Source organism: Somniosus microcephalus, unplaced genomic scaffold, assembly GCF_052327205.1.
Source record: "Somniosus microcephalus isolate GS21.2 unplaced genomic scaffold, FLI_Smic_1.0 scaffold1977, whole genome shotgun sequence".
Classification (NCBI taxonomy): Eukaryota; Metazoa; Chordata; class Chondrichthyes; order Squaliformes; family Somniosidae; genus Somniosus; species Somniosus microcephalus.
In genome coordinates this window covers 1-14,204 of record NW_028227164.1, presented here as the reverse complement: position 1 = coordinate 14,204, position 14,204 = coordinate 1, and the positions used below count along the sequence as shown (strand labels likewise).

Here is a 14,204-nt window from a genome sequence, read left to right as displayed (position 1 = left end):
GTTCAGTCTTTGAGGAGGCTTCCTGATTCTGTCTGGATAACGCCTCTTTGGGGTATCAGGTTCTTCTGGCAAAGTTGATTCAGGATCAACGTCGTTGTTTGGTTCGTCTGCTTCCAATATCACCGATTCTGAGGTAGATGCAATTGGTACTTCGGTTTCATCACCAGGTGTATCGGATCGTGGTGTGGAATTGACGTTTTCCAGTGACTCTAGAATCTGGTCAGCATGGCGTCTTACAATGCTCTCTCCAACATCCACGGTATACATTAGGGGTCTTTGCCATGTGCAGATCGTTCCTGGCTGCCATTTCTCTGTGCGGTAGTCCCGGGCCAAAACTAGTTGACCTATCTTAAAACTCCTGGTCGGCCTTTCATTCATATTCTGAAACTGCCTGTTCTCCACATCTCTTCTGATGTTTGGCTTAACCAAATCCAAGCGGCATCGTAGTCTTCGATTGAAGAACATCATGGCTGGAGTTTGGTTGGTAACCGCATGTGTCGCATACCGGTAGGCAAACAAGAAGTTATCCACCTTGTGTTGTAGGGGTATGTCTTCATTACACATTGCCTTGATAGCCTTCTTGAATGTTTGAACGAACCTCTCAGTCAATCCATTGGTGGTTGGATGATATGGGGCGGATGTGTAATGCTTAACACAATTGTTCTTTAAGAACCTCCGGAACTCTTCAGACACAAACTGTGGTCCATTGTCGGAGCAAATCTGTTCAGGCAGCCCATTTCTGGCGAATATGGTTCGTAAGACTGTGATAGTTTTTTCTGTGGTGGTTGAGGACATTTTTATTACCTCTGGCCACTTTGAATGTGCATCCACTGCAATTAAAAACATCGAGTCCATAAATGGACCAGCAAAATCAATGTGCACCCTTTGCCATGGAGATGAGGGCCACTCCCATGGATGTAGAGGGGCTTGTGGTGGGGCGTTTTGGACCTTCTGGCATCCTGTACAGCTCTTGGTCATCTCTTCGATTTCTCTATCGATTCCCGGCCACCACACAAATGCTCTGGCTAAGTTCTTCATTTTTACCCCTCCCAGATGACCCTCATGAAGCTCATTGAGCACTCTATCCTACAATTTGGGTGGAATTACTACTCTGGATCCACACATCAAGGTTCCTCTGCACACTGACAGCTGTTCTCTTCTCGGCAAGAATGCTGGCAACAGTGGTTTGCCATGTGCTGGCCATCCCTTCACCGTTAAATCATAGACCCAGGAGAGTGTCGGGTCATTTTGTGTTTCCTTTTCTATGTTTGCATTCGTCACAGGGAGACATTCGACTATGGTCGAGTGGAATATCTCCACAGGATCCACTGCAGGTGCTTCTTCCACCGTCAGCAACGGTAGGCGCAACAATCCATCAGCATTCCCATGCTGTTTAGTTCCTTTGTACTCGATGTCATATTGGTGTGCCCCTAGGAAAAGGGACCACCTCTGTAGCCGTTGTGCTGTCATTATCGGGACGCCCTTCTGAGGGTTGAAAATGGAGACAAGAGGTTGATGATCAGTTAGTAGAGTAAATTTCTGACCGTGCAGGTAGTGATTGAACTTCTTCATCCCCCACACCAGGCTGAGGGCCTCTCTGTCAATCTGGGCGTAGTTACGCTCGGCTGAAGTTAACGAGCGTGACGCAAAAGCTATCGGCCTCTCTGAACCATCAAGGAATTTATGTGACAGTACCGCTCCAATGCCGTAGGGGGACGCATCGCACGCCAGTCTTATCGGTAGTGATGGGTTGTAGTGAGCCAATAGTTCACTTGAAGTGATTAGGTCTTTACTCTTCTGAAAGGCCCGCTTACATTCATCGCTCCATTTCCATGCTACTCCAGTTTGTAGTAGGGTGTTCAGTGGGTGCAGAATTGTGGATAAATTCGGCAAAAACTTATGGTAGTAATTCACCAATCCGAGGAATGACCTCAGTTGCGACACATTTTCAGGTGCTGGAGCCTTAACCACCGCTTCAATTTTGTCAGGGGACTTATGTAACCCCTCTTCATCAATCACGTGGCCACAATACGATATCTTTTTCTTAAAAAACTCGCACTTGGGGCGATTGGCTCGTAGCCCATGTTCTCTTAGTCTAGTGAGCACCTGCTCTAGGTTGGCAAGGTGTTCACTGTCATCTTCACCTGTCACTAGGATGTCGTCCAAGTAACACTGAGTCCCCGGAATCCCTTGCAGGACTTGTTCCATCGCTCTTTGCCATATCGCCGGAGCTGATGCTACTCCAAATACCAGTCGATTATACTGGTAAAGACCTTTGTGAGTGTTTATCGTGAGATACTTCCTAGAGGATTCTTCAACCTCCATCTGCAAATATGCTTGTGCTAGGTCAATTTTTGTAAAACGCTTCCCTCCAGATAGTGAGGCGAAAATATCTTCTATCCTCGGGAGAGGATACTGTACTGTGTGAAGGACTGGGTTCACTGTCACCATGAAGTCCCCACAGATGCGAACCTTCCTTGGCTCCTCAGACTTATTGTTTAACATTTTCTTCATGACAGGAACGATGGGTGTCGCCCACTCGCTCCAGTCTACCTTAGATAACACACCTGCATTCTCCAGATTCTCCAGCTCTGCCTCGACGGCTGGGCGAATTGCATACGGTACCGGTCTTGCTTTGAAAAACTTGGGAATTGCATTCTCTTCTATTTTTATCGAGGCGGTTACGCCTTTAAGAGTTCCCAGTTCTTGTTGAAATACCTCTTTGGCGTTAGCTAAGATTTTTTGACAATCGTCCAGGTGTGACGTCGTCATCCTTTTTACCAGCCACCGTCAGTGCCTGAATGGAGTGCCAGTCTAAACTTATCTTTCTGATCCATTCACATCCCAATAACGGTGGTCCACCATCTTGCAGTATGTACAGATACAATTTCTGTATTTCCTTGCCGTTGTATTCGACAGGCACCCTTATTTTCCTTCTGGGGTATACTTTCTGCCCCATATACGTCTTCAAGACAATGGATGTCTCTTTCAAGGGTATGTGTGAGAATAGCCGCTCGTAGTCTCGTCGATTCATGATGGTCAGGGCTGATCCTGTATCCAATTCCATTTTGACTTGGGACCCTGCTATCGTGAGGGTGACCCACATGGTTCGGTGATCCTCTTTTGCGATTACGTTGTGAAGTTTGAGACAGCTTAGTCTCTTGTTCCCGGATTCACTATCGCTCTTCTGGTCTTCGGAACTACTGTCCGTCATCTTTTGTACTTTCCTGTACTGTTCCTTAGTAGCCTTTTTGTTCTCGTCAGTCTTCTTCCCAGACCTGCAAACTCGTGCAATGTGTCCCATCTTTCCGCATTGCCTGCATATTTTGTCCTTGGACCAGCAGTCCTTCTGGTCATGGGTTGTTCTGCCGCAGCGATAACATTTTTCAAATCCCCGTGTCATTTCGTGGGTGCCATATTCCTGTGGCTTTTGCTGTATTTCCATAGCTCCCCTTGCTGCTGCTTCGTACAATACTGCCACGCTGAAAGCCTTATCTAGCATCAGCTCTTTCTCTGAGAGTAACCTCTTCTGGGTTCCTTCACTCAGGAGTCCACAGACAAATTTGTCCCATAGAGTATCTGTCAGTCCTGCTCCGAACTGGCAGTGCTTTGATAGCTTGCGTAGTTCCGTAAGGTAATCAGCATTGCTCTCATCTTTATGCTGATTTCTCCTGTGGAATTTAAATCTTTCTGCTATCAGCAGCGGTGTAGGATTTAGGTGTTCCTGTAGGATATCAACAATTTCGTTAAAACTCTTCGCCATCAGTTTGGCTGGAGTGATCAGGTTCCGCAATAGGCTGTACGCTCTTGCGCCCATTAAGTTTAGTAGTACCGATGCCTTTTTCTCATCGGCTACTTCGTTGGCCTTGCAATATACTTCGACTCTTTCCACATACGTGGTCTAGTCTTCTATTGCATTATCGAAGGCAGTGATATTGCCAGTCTTCGGCATCTTGGAAATTTAAGATGGCGCCTCCCGCGCTTTGCCTTCTTCCCCGATTTAACAAAATGGCGCCTCCCGCGCTTTGCCTTCTTCCCTGCTGCTGCTAGCGCTGTTGCTGGCGTTTTATGCCTTGACGGCGATGCCCTATGGTCTTCGTGCACTTTTCCCCCGCGCTGCTGCTAATGCCGCTGTCCGCGGTTCCCGTGGCAAGCTACAGCTCCTTGCGGCTTTCTGCGCTTCTAATTTCTTTTATTTTCCCGTCGTCAGAGCAACCCTACGGGACACTTTCCTCCCTCTTCTCGGGTCTGTACGCTGCCCGGCTTCGTAGCACCGGCCACGCCCTGTGTGCTCCACCCTCTCTCTCTCTCCTCTTCCCGACAACGCTGCTCGGCCCCGTTGAAAAGCCACCCGATCGAGCTAAGCCCGCCGCAGCCCAGGAACGATCAGTGTACTACCTGCCACCAGCCCGATTAGCTGGAATACCATCAACAGGATAACCAAGCCCCGCTTTCGACAGCCTCTCCTGCAAATCTTCAACTCCGATGAATCAGAGGCGGTTGCCCACGGTCGACGCCCGTTTCTTCTGTTCGTTTTTTTTTGTTTTCCTTCTGGCCTCGACCTCTGACAACTTCGCTTCAGGGATGGATCCCTATGAGGTGGTGCAGACTGTAGGTAAGTCCGGATCTGCTCATCACCAGTATTATGTCCATCTGGAATTGAGACACGGACTGCAGGATTTGGTTACAACAGGTCTTTACTGAGTGGAGACAAACTGGAACTAACTATGCAAAGTTACTACACAGGCTTATATACAGGGGTGGTCACTACTGGTACTGCAGTATACAGTGGCTGCAGAATATAGTTCCTTCTGCAAAGTACATACACTACAGCCACTGTTCCGCCCATCTGACCAACCCATCTATATCGTCCTGTAGCCTGAGGCTTCCCTCCTCACTATTTACCACCCCACCAATTTTTGTGTCATCTGCAAACTTACTGATCATACCTTTTACATTCACATCCAAATCATTAATGTAGACCACAAACAGCAAGGGACCCAGCACCGATCCCTGCGGTACCCCACTAGACACAGGCTTCCAGTCACAAAAACAACCTTCCTCCATCACCCTTTGCCTTCTGCCACGAAGCCAATTTTGGATCCAATGTGTCAAGGCACCCTGGATCCCATGGGCTCTTACCTTCCTGACCAGTCTCCTATGCGGGACTTTATCAAAAGCCTTACTGAAATCCATGTAAACCACATCCACTGCACTACCCTCATCCACACACCTAGTCACATCCTCGAAAAAATTCAATCAAATTGGTCAGATATGATCTTCCCTTGACAAAGCCATGCTGGCTATCCCTAAGTAATCCTTGCCTCACCAAGTGGAGACTAATTCTGTCCCTCAGAATTTTTTCCAATGATTTCCCTACCACTGATGTTAGGCTCACTGGCCTGTAATTCCCTGGTTTATCCCTACTACCCTTCTTGAATAATGCTACTACGTTAGCTGTTCTCCAGTCCTCTGGCACATCCCCTGTGGCCAGAGAGGTTCTGAAAATTTGTGTCAGAGCCTCTGCAATCTCCTCCTTTGCCTCACATGGTAGCCTGGGATACATCTCATCCGGGCCTGGGGATTTATCCACTTTTAAGCCTGCTAAAACTGCTAGTACCTCCTCCCTCTGGATGCTAATATGTTCAAGTATATCACAGTCCCCCTGCCCGATTTCTATGTCCGTACATCCTTCTCCATAGTGAACACAATGCAAAAAATTCATTTAAAACCCCACCTACATCTTCTGGCTCTACACACAGCTTGCTACTTTGATCCCTAATGGGCCCTACTCTTTCCCTAGTTATCCTTCATTAGCCATGGCATAGCTTGCCTTCATTAGCCGTGGCATAGAATACAAGAGCAGGGGGGATTATACTTCAACTGTATAAAACACTAGTTAGGCCTCCGCTAGAGAACAGAGTGCAGTTCTGGTCACCACATTACAGGAAAGATGTGATTGCACTAGAGAGGGTACAGAGGAGATTTACAAGGATGTTGTTGGGAGTAGAGAATCTCAGCTATGAGGAAAGACTGGATACGCTGGCTTTGTTTTCCTTGGAACAGAGGAGGCTGAGGGGAGACCTTATTGAGATGTACAAATTTATGAGGGGCATAGATAAAGTGGATAGAAAGGACCTATTTCCCTTAGCAGAGGGGTCAAAAACCAGGGGGCACAGATTTAAAGTAATTGGGGGAAGGTTTAGAGGGGAAATGTCTTCACCCAGAGGTTTGTGGGGACTGGAACTCACTGCCTGAAAGGATGGTAGAGGCAGGAACCCTAACCACATTTAAAAAGTACTTGGATGTGCACTTGGGATGCTGTAACCTGCAGGGCTACGGACCAAGAGCTGGGAAGTGGGAATAGGCTGGATAGCTCTTTGTTGGCCGGCGCGGACACGATGGGCCGAAATGGCCTCCTTCCGTGCTGTAGCCTTCTATGATTCTATGAAACGGCCCTCAACAAAAGTCACGAATTACATCCTCCGTGGCTGTAACCGGTGGACTATCTCTCTTCATCCTTCTCGACGCTTCACCACGGTTGATCACAGCATCCTCCTCCAACGCCTCTCCTCCATTGTTCAGCCCAGTGGGACTTGTTGGTGTGATTACAGGATAGTTGCTGAGCAAGACCCCCGAAACAAGCTCATGGAACAGGAAACATTGAGACGTCTGATTGATAGACTTTATTTCACAAATCAATGGTAAAAGGTAACTGTTGACAGTGGCAGAAGGTGGGTGGTGGTGTTCCACAAGGATCAGTGCTGGGTCCACTGTTGTTCACAACTTATATTAACGATTTAGACTTTGGAATCAAAAACACAATTTCTAAATTTGCGGATGACACCAACTTTGGGGAATAGTCAACACTGATGAGGACTGCTACAAATTACAGGACATTAATAAACTTGCAGAATGGGTAAATAATTGGCAAATGAAGTTCAACACAGATAAATGTGAGGTATTACATTTTGGTATGAAGAATGGGGAGGTCACTTATCATTTGGAGGGTGTGAGTCTAGGTGGGGTAGAGGAACAAAGGGATCTCGGAGTACAAATACACAAATTACTCAAAGTTGCGACACAGGTTAGCAAGGCCATAAAAAAAGCAAACCAAACACTAGGGTTTATTTCTCGAGGGATAGAATTGAAAAGTAGGGAAGTTATGCTAAACGTGTATCGAACCTTGGTTAGACCACACAGTTCTGATGAAGGGTCCCAGACCTGAAACCTTAACTCTGTTTCTCTCTCCACGGATGCTGCCCTGGCATTTTCTGTTATTATTTCAGATTTCCAGCATCCACAGTATTTTGCTATTGAATTTAAGGGGAGGCTGGACAAGCATATGAGGGAGAATGGAATAGAGGATTATGCTGATAGATTTAGATGAGGAATGACGGGAGGAGGCTCGAGTGGAGCTTGGACTGGTTGGGCCGAATGGCCTGTTTCTGTGCCGTATGTCCTATGCAATCCAATGTAACATAGTAAAAACATCTCAATCAGTTCACAGGAGCACCATCAGACCAAATTTAACACTGACTCTTATAAGGAGATATTAGGACAGGTGACCAAAAGCTTGGTGAAAGAGGTAGGGGGTTGGGAACCTGTGCAGGGAGACAGAGGAAAGGGAAGCAAGGATATAAACAAAAGACAGGAAGGAGAAAAGCAAAAGTGGAAGTCAGAGAAATCAAGGGTGTAAATCAAACAGGGCCACAGTAAATTATAATTCCAAAAGGACTAAGAGTGTTAAAAAATCAAGCCTGAAGGCTTTGTGTCTTAATGCGAGGAGCATTCGTAATAAGGTGGATGAATTAGCTGCACAAATAGATGTAAACAGATATGATATAATTGGGATTATGGAGACATGGTGATGTAAGCCCCCAAAGTGCGGACCAAGTGATATACAAGGTCGACGTCACTAGCTTGTTGAAAGAAAGACAGACCACTAATTGAAGTCAAAAACGGTTTACTCAGGTCTGAGGAGAGCCTTCAGATCACGTCCGAATCGAACTCTAACAAGCCTCTCAAAGTCCACACAGTTATACAAAAATTGAGGCCCTGCCCTAGAGGCGGGGATAAGCTTATTAGCATATACAGAGTTATAGCTAAATTGTAATTATAAAACCGTGACATTCCATCCTTCCAGTCGCTTACAAATCTCACATTTCGTTATCAGTTGGTCCCGTCACTTCTTGTGACCCTGGGCCTCATCTTTATTACTTTACACCCATCCATTTGTCCCGTGGTCAAATGGTGCGGTCTGTTTAAGTGTTTTTCTAAGATAGTAGTTCTTTTCAAAGCGGGCAATCCGCAGACTCTCTGTCTCACTCTTGAGTCATTTCTACAAAGCAAAAACACTTTAGTTAATCCTAAGTATACTTTGAAGAATAGAACTCTGTTGTGATTTACTCTAAACAGACCCTTAAGTGCATAGGTGTGACTCGCTTGGCCAAACCCATATATCTCTCAATCTTTCCAGGGGTTGTTCTGACAGTTTTAACCTCTCAGCATTTGACCCTTAATCCTGTTTAAACTTATCTGGGTTTATACAATTTTACAGACCTCTATTGTTCAACTCAAGAGCATGAATTAACCCATTCTCTCCACTTTGTATATTGGTGTTACAAGTGAATCCTGGTTTGTCTTGCCCTATTAAATCCAATTTTTAATATCTTACTTCACATGGCTCCAGGATGACCAAGTCTGGGAATTCAACATCCAGGGGTATTCAATATTCAGGAAGGACAAGAAAAAAGGAAGAGGAGGTAGGGTAGCATTGCTGGTTAAAGAGGAGATTAACACAACAGTAAGGAAGGATATTAGCTCTGATGATGTGGAATCTGTATGGGCAGAGCTGAGAAATACCAAGGGACAGAAAGCGTTAGTGGGAGTTGTATACAGACCCCCAAACAGTAATGCTGAGGTTTGGGATGGTATTAAACGGGAAATTAGAGAAGCGTGCAATAAGGGCACAGCAGTTATCATGGGTGACTTTAATCTACATATAGATTGGGCTAACCAAATTAGTAACAATACTGTGGAGGAGGAATTCCTAGAGTGTATATGGGATGGTTTCCTGGACCAATATGTCGAGGAACCAACTAGAGATCAGGCCATCTTAGATTGGGTATTATGTAATGAGAAAGGATTAATTAGCAATCTTGTTGTGCGAGGTCCTTGAGGAGGAGCGATCATAATATGATAGAATTCTTTATTAAAATGGAGAGTGAAGTAGTTGACTCAGAGACTAGGGTCCTGAATTTAAATAAAGGAAACTATGATAGTATGAGGCGCGAGTTGGGTAGGATTGATTGGGGAATGTTACTCAAAGGGTTGACGGTGGATAGGCAATGGCAAACATTTAAAGATCACATGGATGAACTATAGAATTTGTTCATCCCAGTTTGGCATAAAAATAAGACAAAAAAGCTGACTCAACCGTGGCTAACAAGGGAAAGCATAAGATCAAAGGAGAGGACATATAATTTGGCCAGTAAAAGCAGCAAACCTGAGGATTGGGAGCAGTTTAGGATTCAGCAAAGGAGGACAAAGGGATTAATTAAGAGTGGGAAAATAGATTATGAGAGTAAGCTTTCAGGGAACATAAAAACTGACTAAAAGCTTCTATAGATATGTGAAGAGAAAAAGGTTGGTGAAGTAAAGCGTAGGTCCCTTGCAGTCAGAATCAGGGGAATTTAATATGGGGAACAAAGAAATGGCAGTACAATTAAATACATACTTTGGTTCTGTCTTAAAAAGGACAACACAGATAACCTCCCAGAGGTGTTGGGGAACATAGGGTTTAATGAGAGGGAGGAATTGAATGAAATCAGTATTTGTAGGGAAATGGTGTTAGGGAAAATTGACGGCATTGAAGGCTGATAAATCCCCAGGGCCTGCTAATCTACATCTTAGGGTACTTAAGGAAGTGGCCCTATAAATAGTAGATGCATTGCTGATCATCTTCCAAAATTCTATAGACTGTGGAACAGTACCCATGGATTAGAGGGTAGCTAATGTAACCCCACTATTTAAAAAAGGTGGTAGAGAGAAAATGGGGAATTATAGGCCGGTAAGTCTGACATCGGTAGTGGGGAAAATGCTGGAGTCCATTATAAAAGATGTAATAGCAGAGCACTTGGAAAACAGTGACAGGATCGGACAAAGTCAACATGGATTTACAAAAGGTAAATCGTGCTTGACTAATCTACTGGAATTTTTTTGAGGATGTAACTGGTAGAATAGATAAGGGAGAACCAGTGGATGTGATGTATTTGGACTTTCAGAAGGCTTTCGATAAGGTCCCGCATAAGAGATTAGCGTGCAAAGTAAAAGCCCATGGGATTGGGGGTAAGGTACTGTCTTGGATAGAGAACTGGCTGGCAGACAGGAAGCAAAGAGTTGGAATAAACGGGTCTTTTTCCGAGTGGCAGGCAGTGACTAGTGGTGTAACGCAGGGATCGGTGCTAGGACCCCAGCTATTCACAATATATATAAATGATCTGGACGATGGAACTAGATGTAACATCTCCAAGTTTGCAGATGACACAAAGCTGGGTGGGCATGTGTGCTGTGAGGAGGATGCCGAGAAACTCCAGTATAATTTGGACAGGTTGGGTGATTGGGCAGATGCATGGCAGATGCAGTATAATGTGGATTAATGCGAGGTTATCCACTTTGGTGGCAAAAACAGGAAGGCAGATTAGTATCTGAACGGCAATAGATTGGGAGATGGGGAAATGCAACGAGACCTGGGCGTCCTTGTGCACCAGTCGCTGAAGGTAAGCATGCAGGCGCAACAGGCGGTTAAGAAGGCAAATGGTATGGCACCTCTGACAGAGAAGCTGTCCCTCAGTACTGCCCTGGAGTGTCAGCTTAGATTACGTGCTCAAGTCTCCAGAGTGGGACTCAAACCCACGACCTTCTGAGTCTAGAGGTGAGAGGGTCGCCCACTGAGCCGAGGCTGACCCCTCTTAAACTCCAGCCTAGTTACTGGGGTTATTATCAGCATCTTCAAACCGCGCCCCACCTCCCCCCAACCCCGTAATTGCCATTATTAACACAGAATAGTCCTTCATGTGATTAACAGCAGAATGGGACCAGTGCGCTTAGGTGTGAACTCGCTGGTGTCTCAGAAGGTTAGATGAACTGGTGAATCCCTTTTCACACACTGAGCAGGGGAAAGGCCTCTTCCCGGTGTGGGTAAACTGATGTTTCTGAAGAGAATATGAGTGCTTAAACCTCTTCCCGCAGTGAAAGCAGCTGAACGGCCTCTCCCCAGTGTGGATGCGTCGATGCTTCTTCAGGCCCTTGGAGCATTTGAAACTCTTGTCACAGTCGGAACATTTAAACGGCCTCTCGTCAGTATGAACCAGCTGGTGTTCCCGCAGAGAGGTGAGACGAGTGAATCCTTTCCCGCACTCGGAGCAGGAGAGCGGCCTCTCGTCAGTGTGAACCAGCTGGTGTTCCCGCAGAAAGGAGGGACGAGTGAATCCTTTCCCGCACTCGGAGCAGGAGAACGGCCTCTCGTCAGTGTGCCCACGTTCGTGTACCAGCAGGGTGTGAGACTGGACAAATCCCTTCCCGCACACAGAGCAGGTGAACGGCCTCTCCCCGGTGTGATGTCGCTGGTGTATCACCAGGTTCGATGACTTACCAAACCTCTTTCCGCAGTGAGAGCAGCTGAACGGCCTCTCCCCGGTGTGAATGCGTTGATGCCTCGACACATCCTCGGCGCTTTTAAAGCTCTTCTCACAGTCAGGGCACTTACAGGGTCTCTCGTCAGTGTGAGCTCGCTGGTGCACCCGCAGAGAGGTAGAATGGTTGAATCCTTTCTCGCACACGGAGCAGGTGAATGGCCTCTCCCCGGCGTGCAGTCGCTGGTGTGTCAGCAGGGCGGATTGTTGAGTGAATCCCTTCCCGCACACGGAGCAAGTGAACGCCCTCTCCCCGGTGTGAACTCGCTGGTGTGTCAGCAGGGTGGCGGAGAGAGTGAATCCCTTCCCGCACACGGAGCAGGTGAATGGCCTCTCCCCGGTGTGAACTCGCTGGTGCGCTATCAGGTTGCTGGATCTTCTGAAGCACTTCTTGCAATCAGAGCACTGAAAAGGTCTCTCATCAGTGTGAACACGCTCGTGTATCAACAGGTTGCAAGACTGGTTGAATCTCTTCTCACAGTGAGAGCAGGCAAATGGCTTCTCGTTGGTGTGAACTCGCCGGTGTCTCAGCAGGGCGGATTGTTGATTGAATCCCTTCCCGCACACGGAGCAGGTGAATGGCCTCTCCCCGGTGTGAACTCGCTGGTGCTCTATCAGGTTGCTGGATCTTCTGAAGCCCTTCTTGCAGTCGGAGCACTGAAAAGGTCTCTCATCAGTGTGAACACGCTCGTGTATCAACAGGTTGCAAGACTGGTTAAACCTCTTCTCACAGTGAGAGCAGGCACATGGCTTCTCATTGGTGTGAACTCGCCGGTGTCTCAGCAGTTTAGATTGTTGAGTGAATCCCTTCCCACGCACGGAGCAGGTCAATGGCCATTTCTCAGAGTGACTGCGTTGATGAGCCTCCAGCTCGGAAAGGCAACTGAATCCCTTCCCGCATTCCCGACATTTGCACGGACTCTCCTTGCTTTGGTTACACTTGTGCCTCCCCAGGCTGCACCTTCGGTTGAATCCACGTCCACACACAAGACACGTGTGCAGTTTGCCCGCATTCTGATTGCTGCTTTCCGCTTCCATATGTCGATGATATTCAGGTCCTGATGAATCGAGTGACTCTGTCAGATCTTCGTGTGAAGTTTGCGTTAAGCTGCCCGTCTGCAATTCCTCCCCTTGCAAGAGACAGTAAAAGAGGTTTATGTAAGTAATTAATGTAAATACAGGAGAGAAAATAAAGAAAGACTGGCCTTTATATAGCGCCTTTCACGACCAACGGTTTTACAGCCAATGAAGTACTTTTTGAAGTGTAGTCACTGTTGTAATGTGGGAAACACTGCAGCCAATTTGCATGATAAATAATGGCCAGGACACCGGGGATAACTCTCCTGCCCTTCTTTGAAATAGTGGGATCGTTTATGCCCGCCTGAAAGTCTCATCCGAAAGATGGCCCTCCGACAGTGCGGCTCTCCCTCAGTACTGCCCCTCTGGCAGTGCGGCGCTCCCTCAGTACTGACCCTCCAACAGTGCGGTGCTCCCTCAGTACTGCCCCTCCGACAGTGCAGCGCTCCCTCAGTACTGCCCCTCCGACAGTGCGGTGCTCCCTCAGTACTGCCCGACAGTGCGGCGCTCCCTCAGTACCGCTCCTCCGACAGTGCGGCGCTCCCTCAGTACTGCCCCTCCGACAGTGCGGCATTCCCTCAGTACTGCCCCTCCGACAGTGCGGTGCTCCCTCAGTACTGCCCTTCCGACAGTGCAGCACTCCCTCAGTGCTGCCCCTCCGACAGTGCGGTGCTCCCTCAGTACTGCCCCTGACAGTGCGGCGCTCCCTCAGTACCGCCCCACCGACAGTGCGGCGCTCCCTCAGTACCGCTCCTCCGACAGTGCGGCGCTCCCTCAGTACTGCCCCTCCGACAGTGCGGCATTCCCTCAGTACTGCCCCTCCGACAGTGCGGTGCTCCCTCAGTACTGCCCTTCTGACAGTGCAGCACTCCCTCAGTGCTGCCCCTCCGACAGTGCGGTGCTCCCTCAGTACTGCCCCTGACAGTGCGGCGCTCCCTCAGTACCGCCCCACCGACAGTGCGGCGCTCCCTCAGTACTGCCCCTCCGACACTCCCTCAGTACTGCCCCTCTGACAGCACAGCACTCCCTCAGTGCCGCCCCTCCGACAGGGCCGCGCCCCCTAAGCACCGCCCCTCCGACAGTGTGGCGCTCCTTTGGCACTGCCCCGGCACGTCAGCCTAGGTTTATGCGCTCGAGTCCCTGGAGTGGGGACTATGAACCCACAACTTTCTGACTCAGAGACGAGGGCGCTCCCAACTGAGCCACTGGCTGGCTCTCAAGGTCTTTCACATCCTTGCTAAAGTGCGGTGGCCGGGGGAATTGTCACTGTCCCTTTAATCAGAAGACACGAGAGTGGGGAGTTCCTTTAAATGTATAGGGGGTGGGTGTCCCTTTAAACGTGGAGAGGCGGGGCCGCGCATGCACATTTGGCCCCCTCCCCACAAATGCGAGGTTATCCACTTTGGTGGCAAAAACAGGAAGCCAGATTAT

General features: G+C 48.0%; 1 protein-coding gene across 1 annotated transcript; it reads right to left on the bottom strand.

Moving 5' to 3' along the window:
- Positions 1–7,949: 7,949 nt before the first annotated feature.
- LOC147080153 (uncharacterized) lies at positions 7,950–12,820 on the bottom strand. The gene has a single exon (XM_085981246.1). It carries the CDS (start codon positions 12,732–12,734, stop codon positions 11,109–11,111), a length of 1,626 nt encoding a protein of 541 aa, XP_085837372.1. The 5' UTR covers positions 12,735–12,820; the 3' UTR covers positions 7,950–11,108.
- Positions 12,821–14,204: the final 1,384 nt, after the last annotated feature.

Bases quoted from the DNA above. Each gene is read 5' to 3' on its own strand.
- LOC147080153 (XM_085981246.1), bottom strand. From the start codon at position 12,734: ATGGAAGCGGAAAGCAGCAATCAGAATGCGGGCAAACTGCACACGTGT.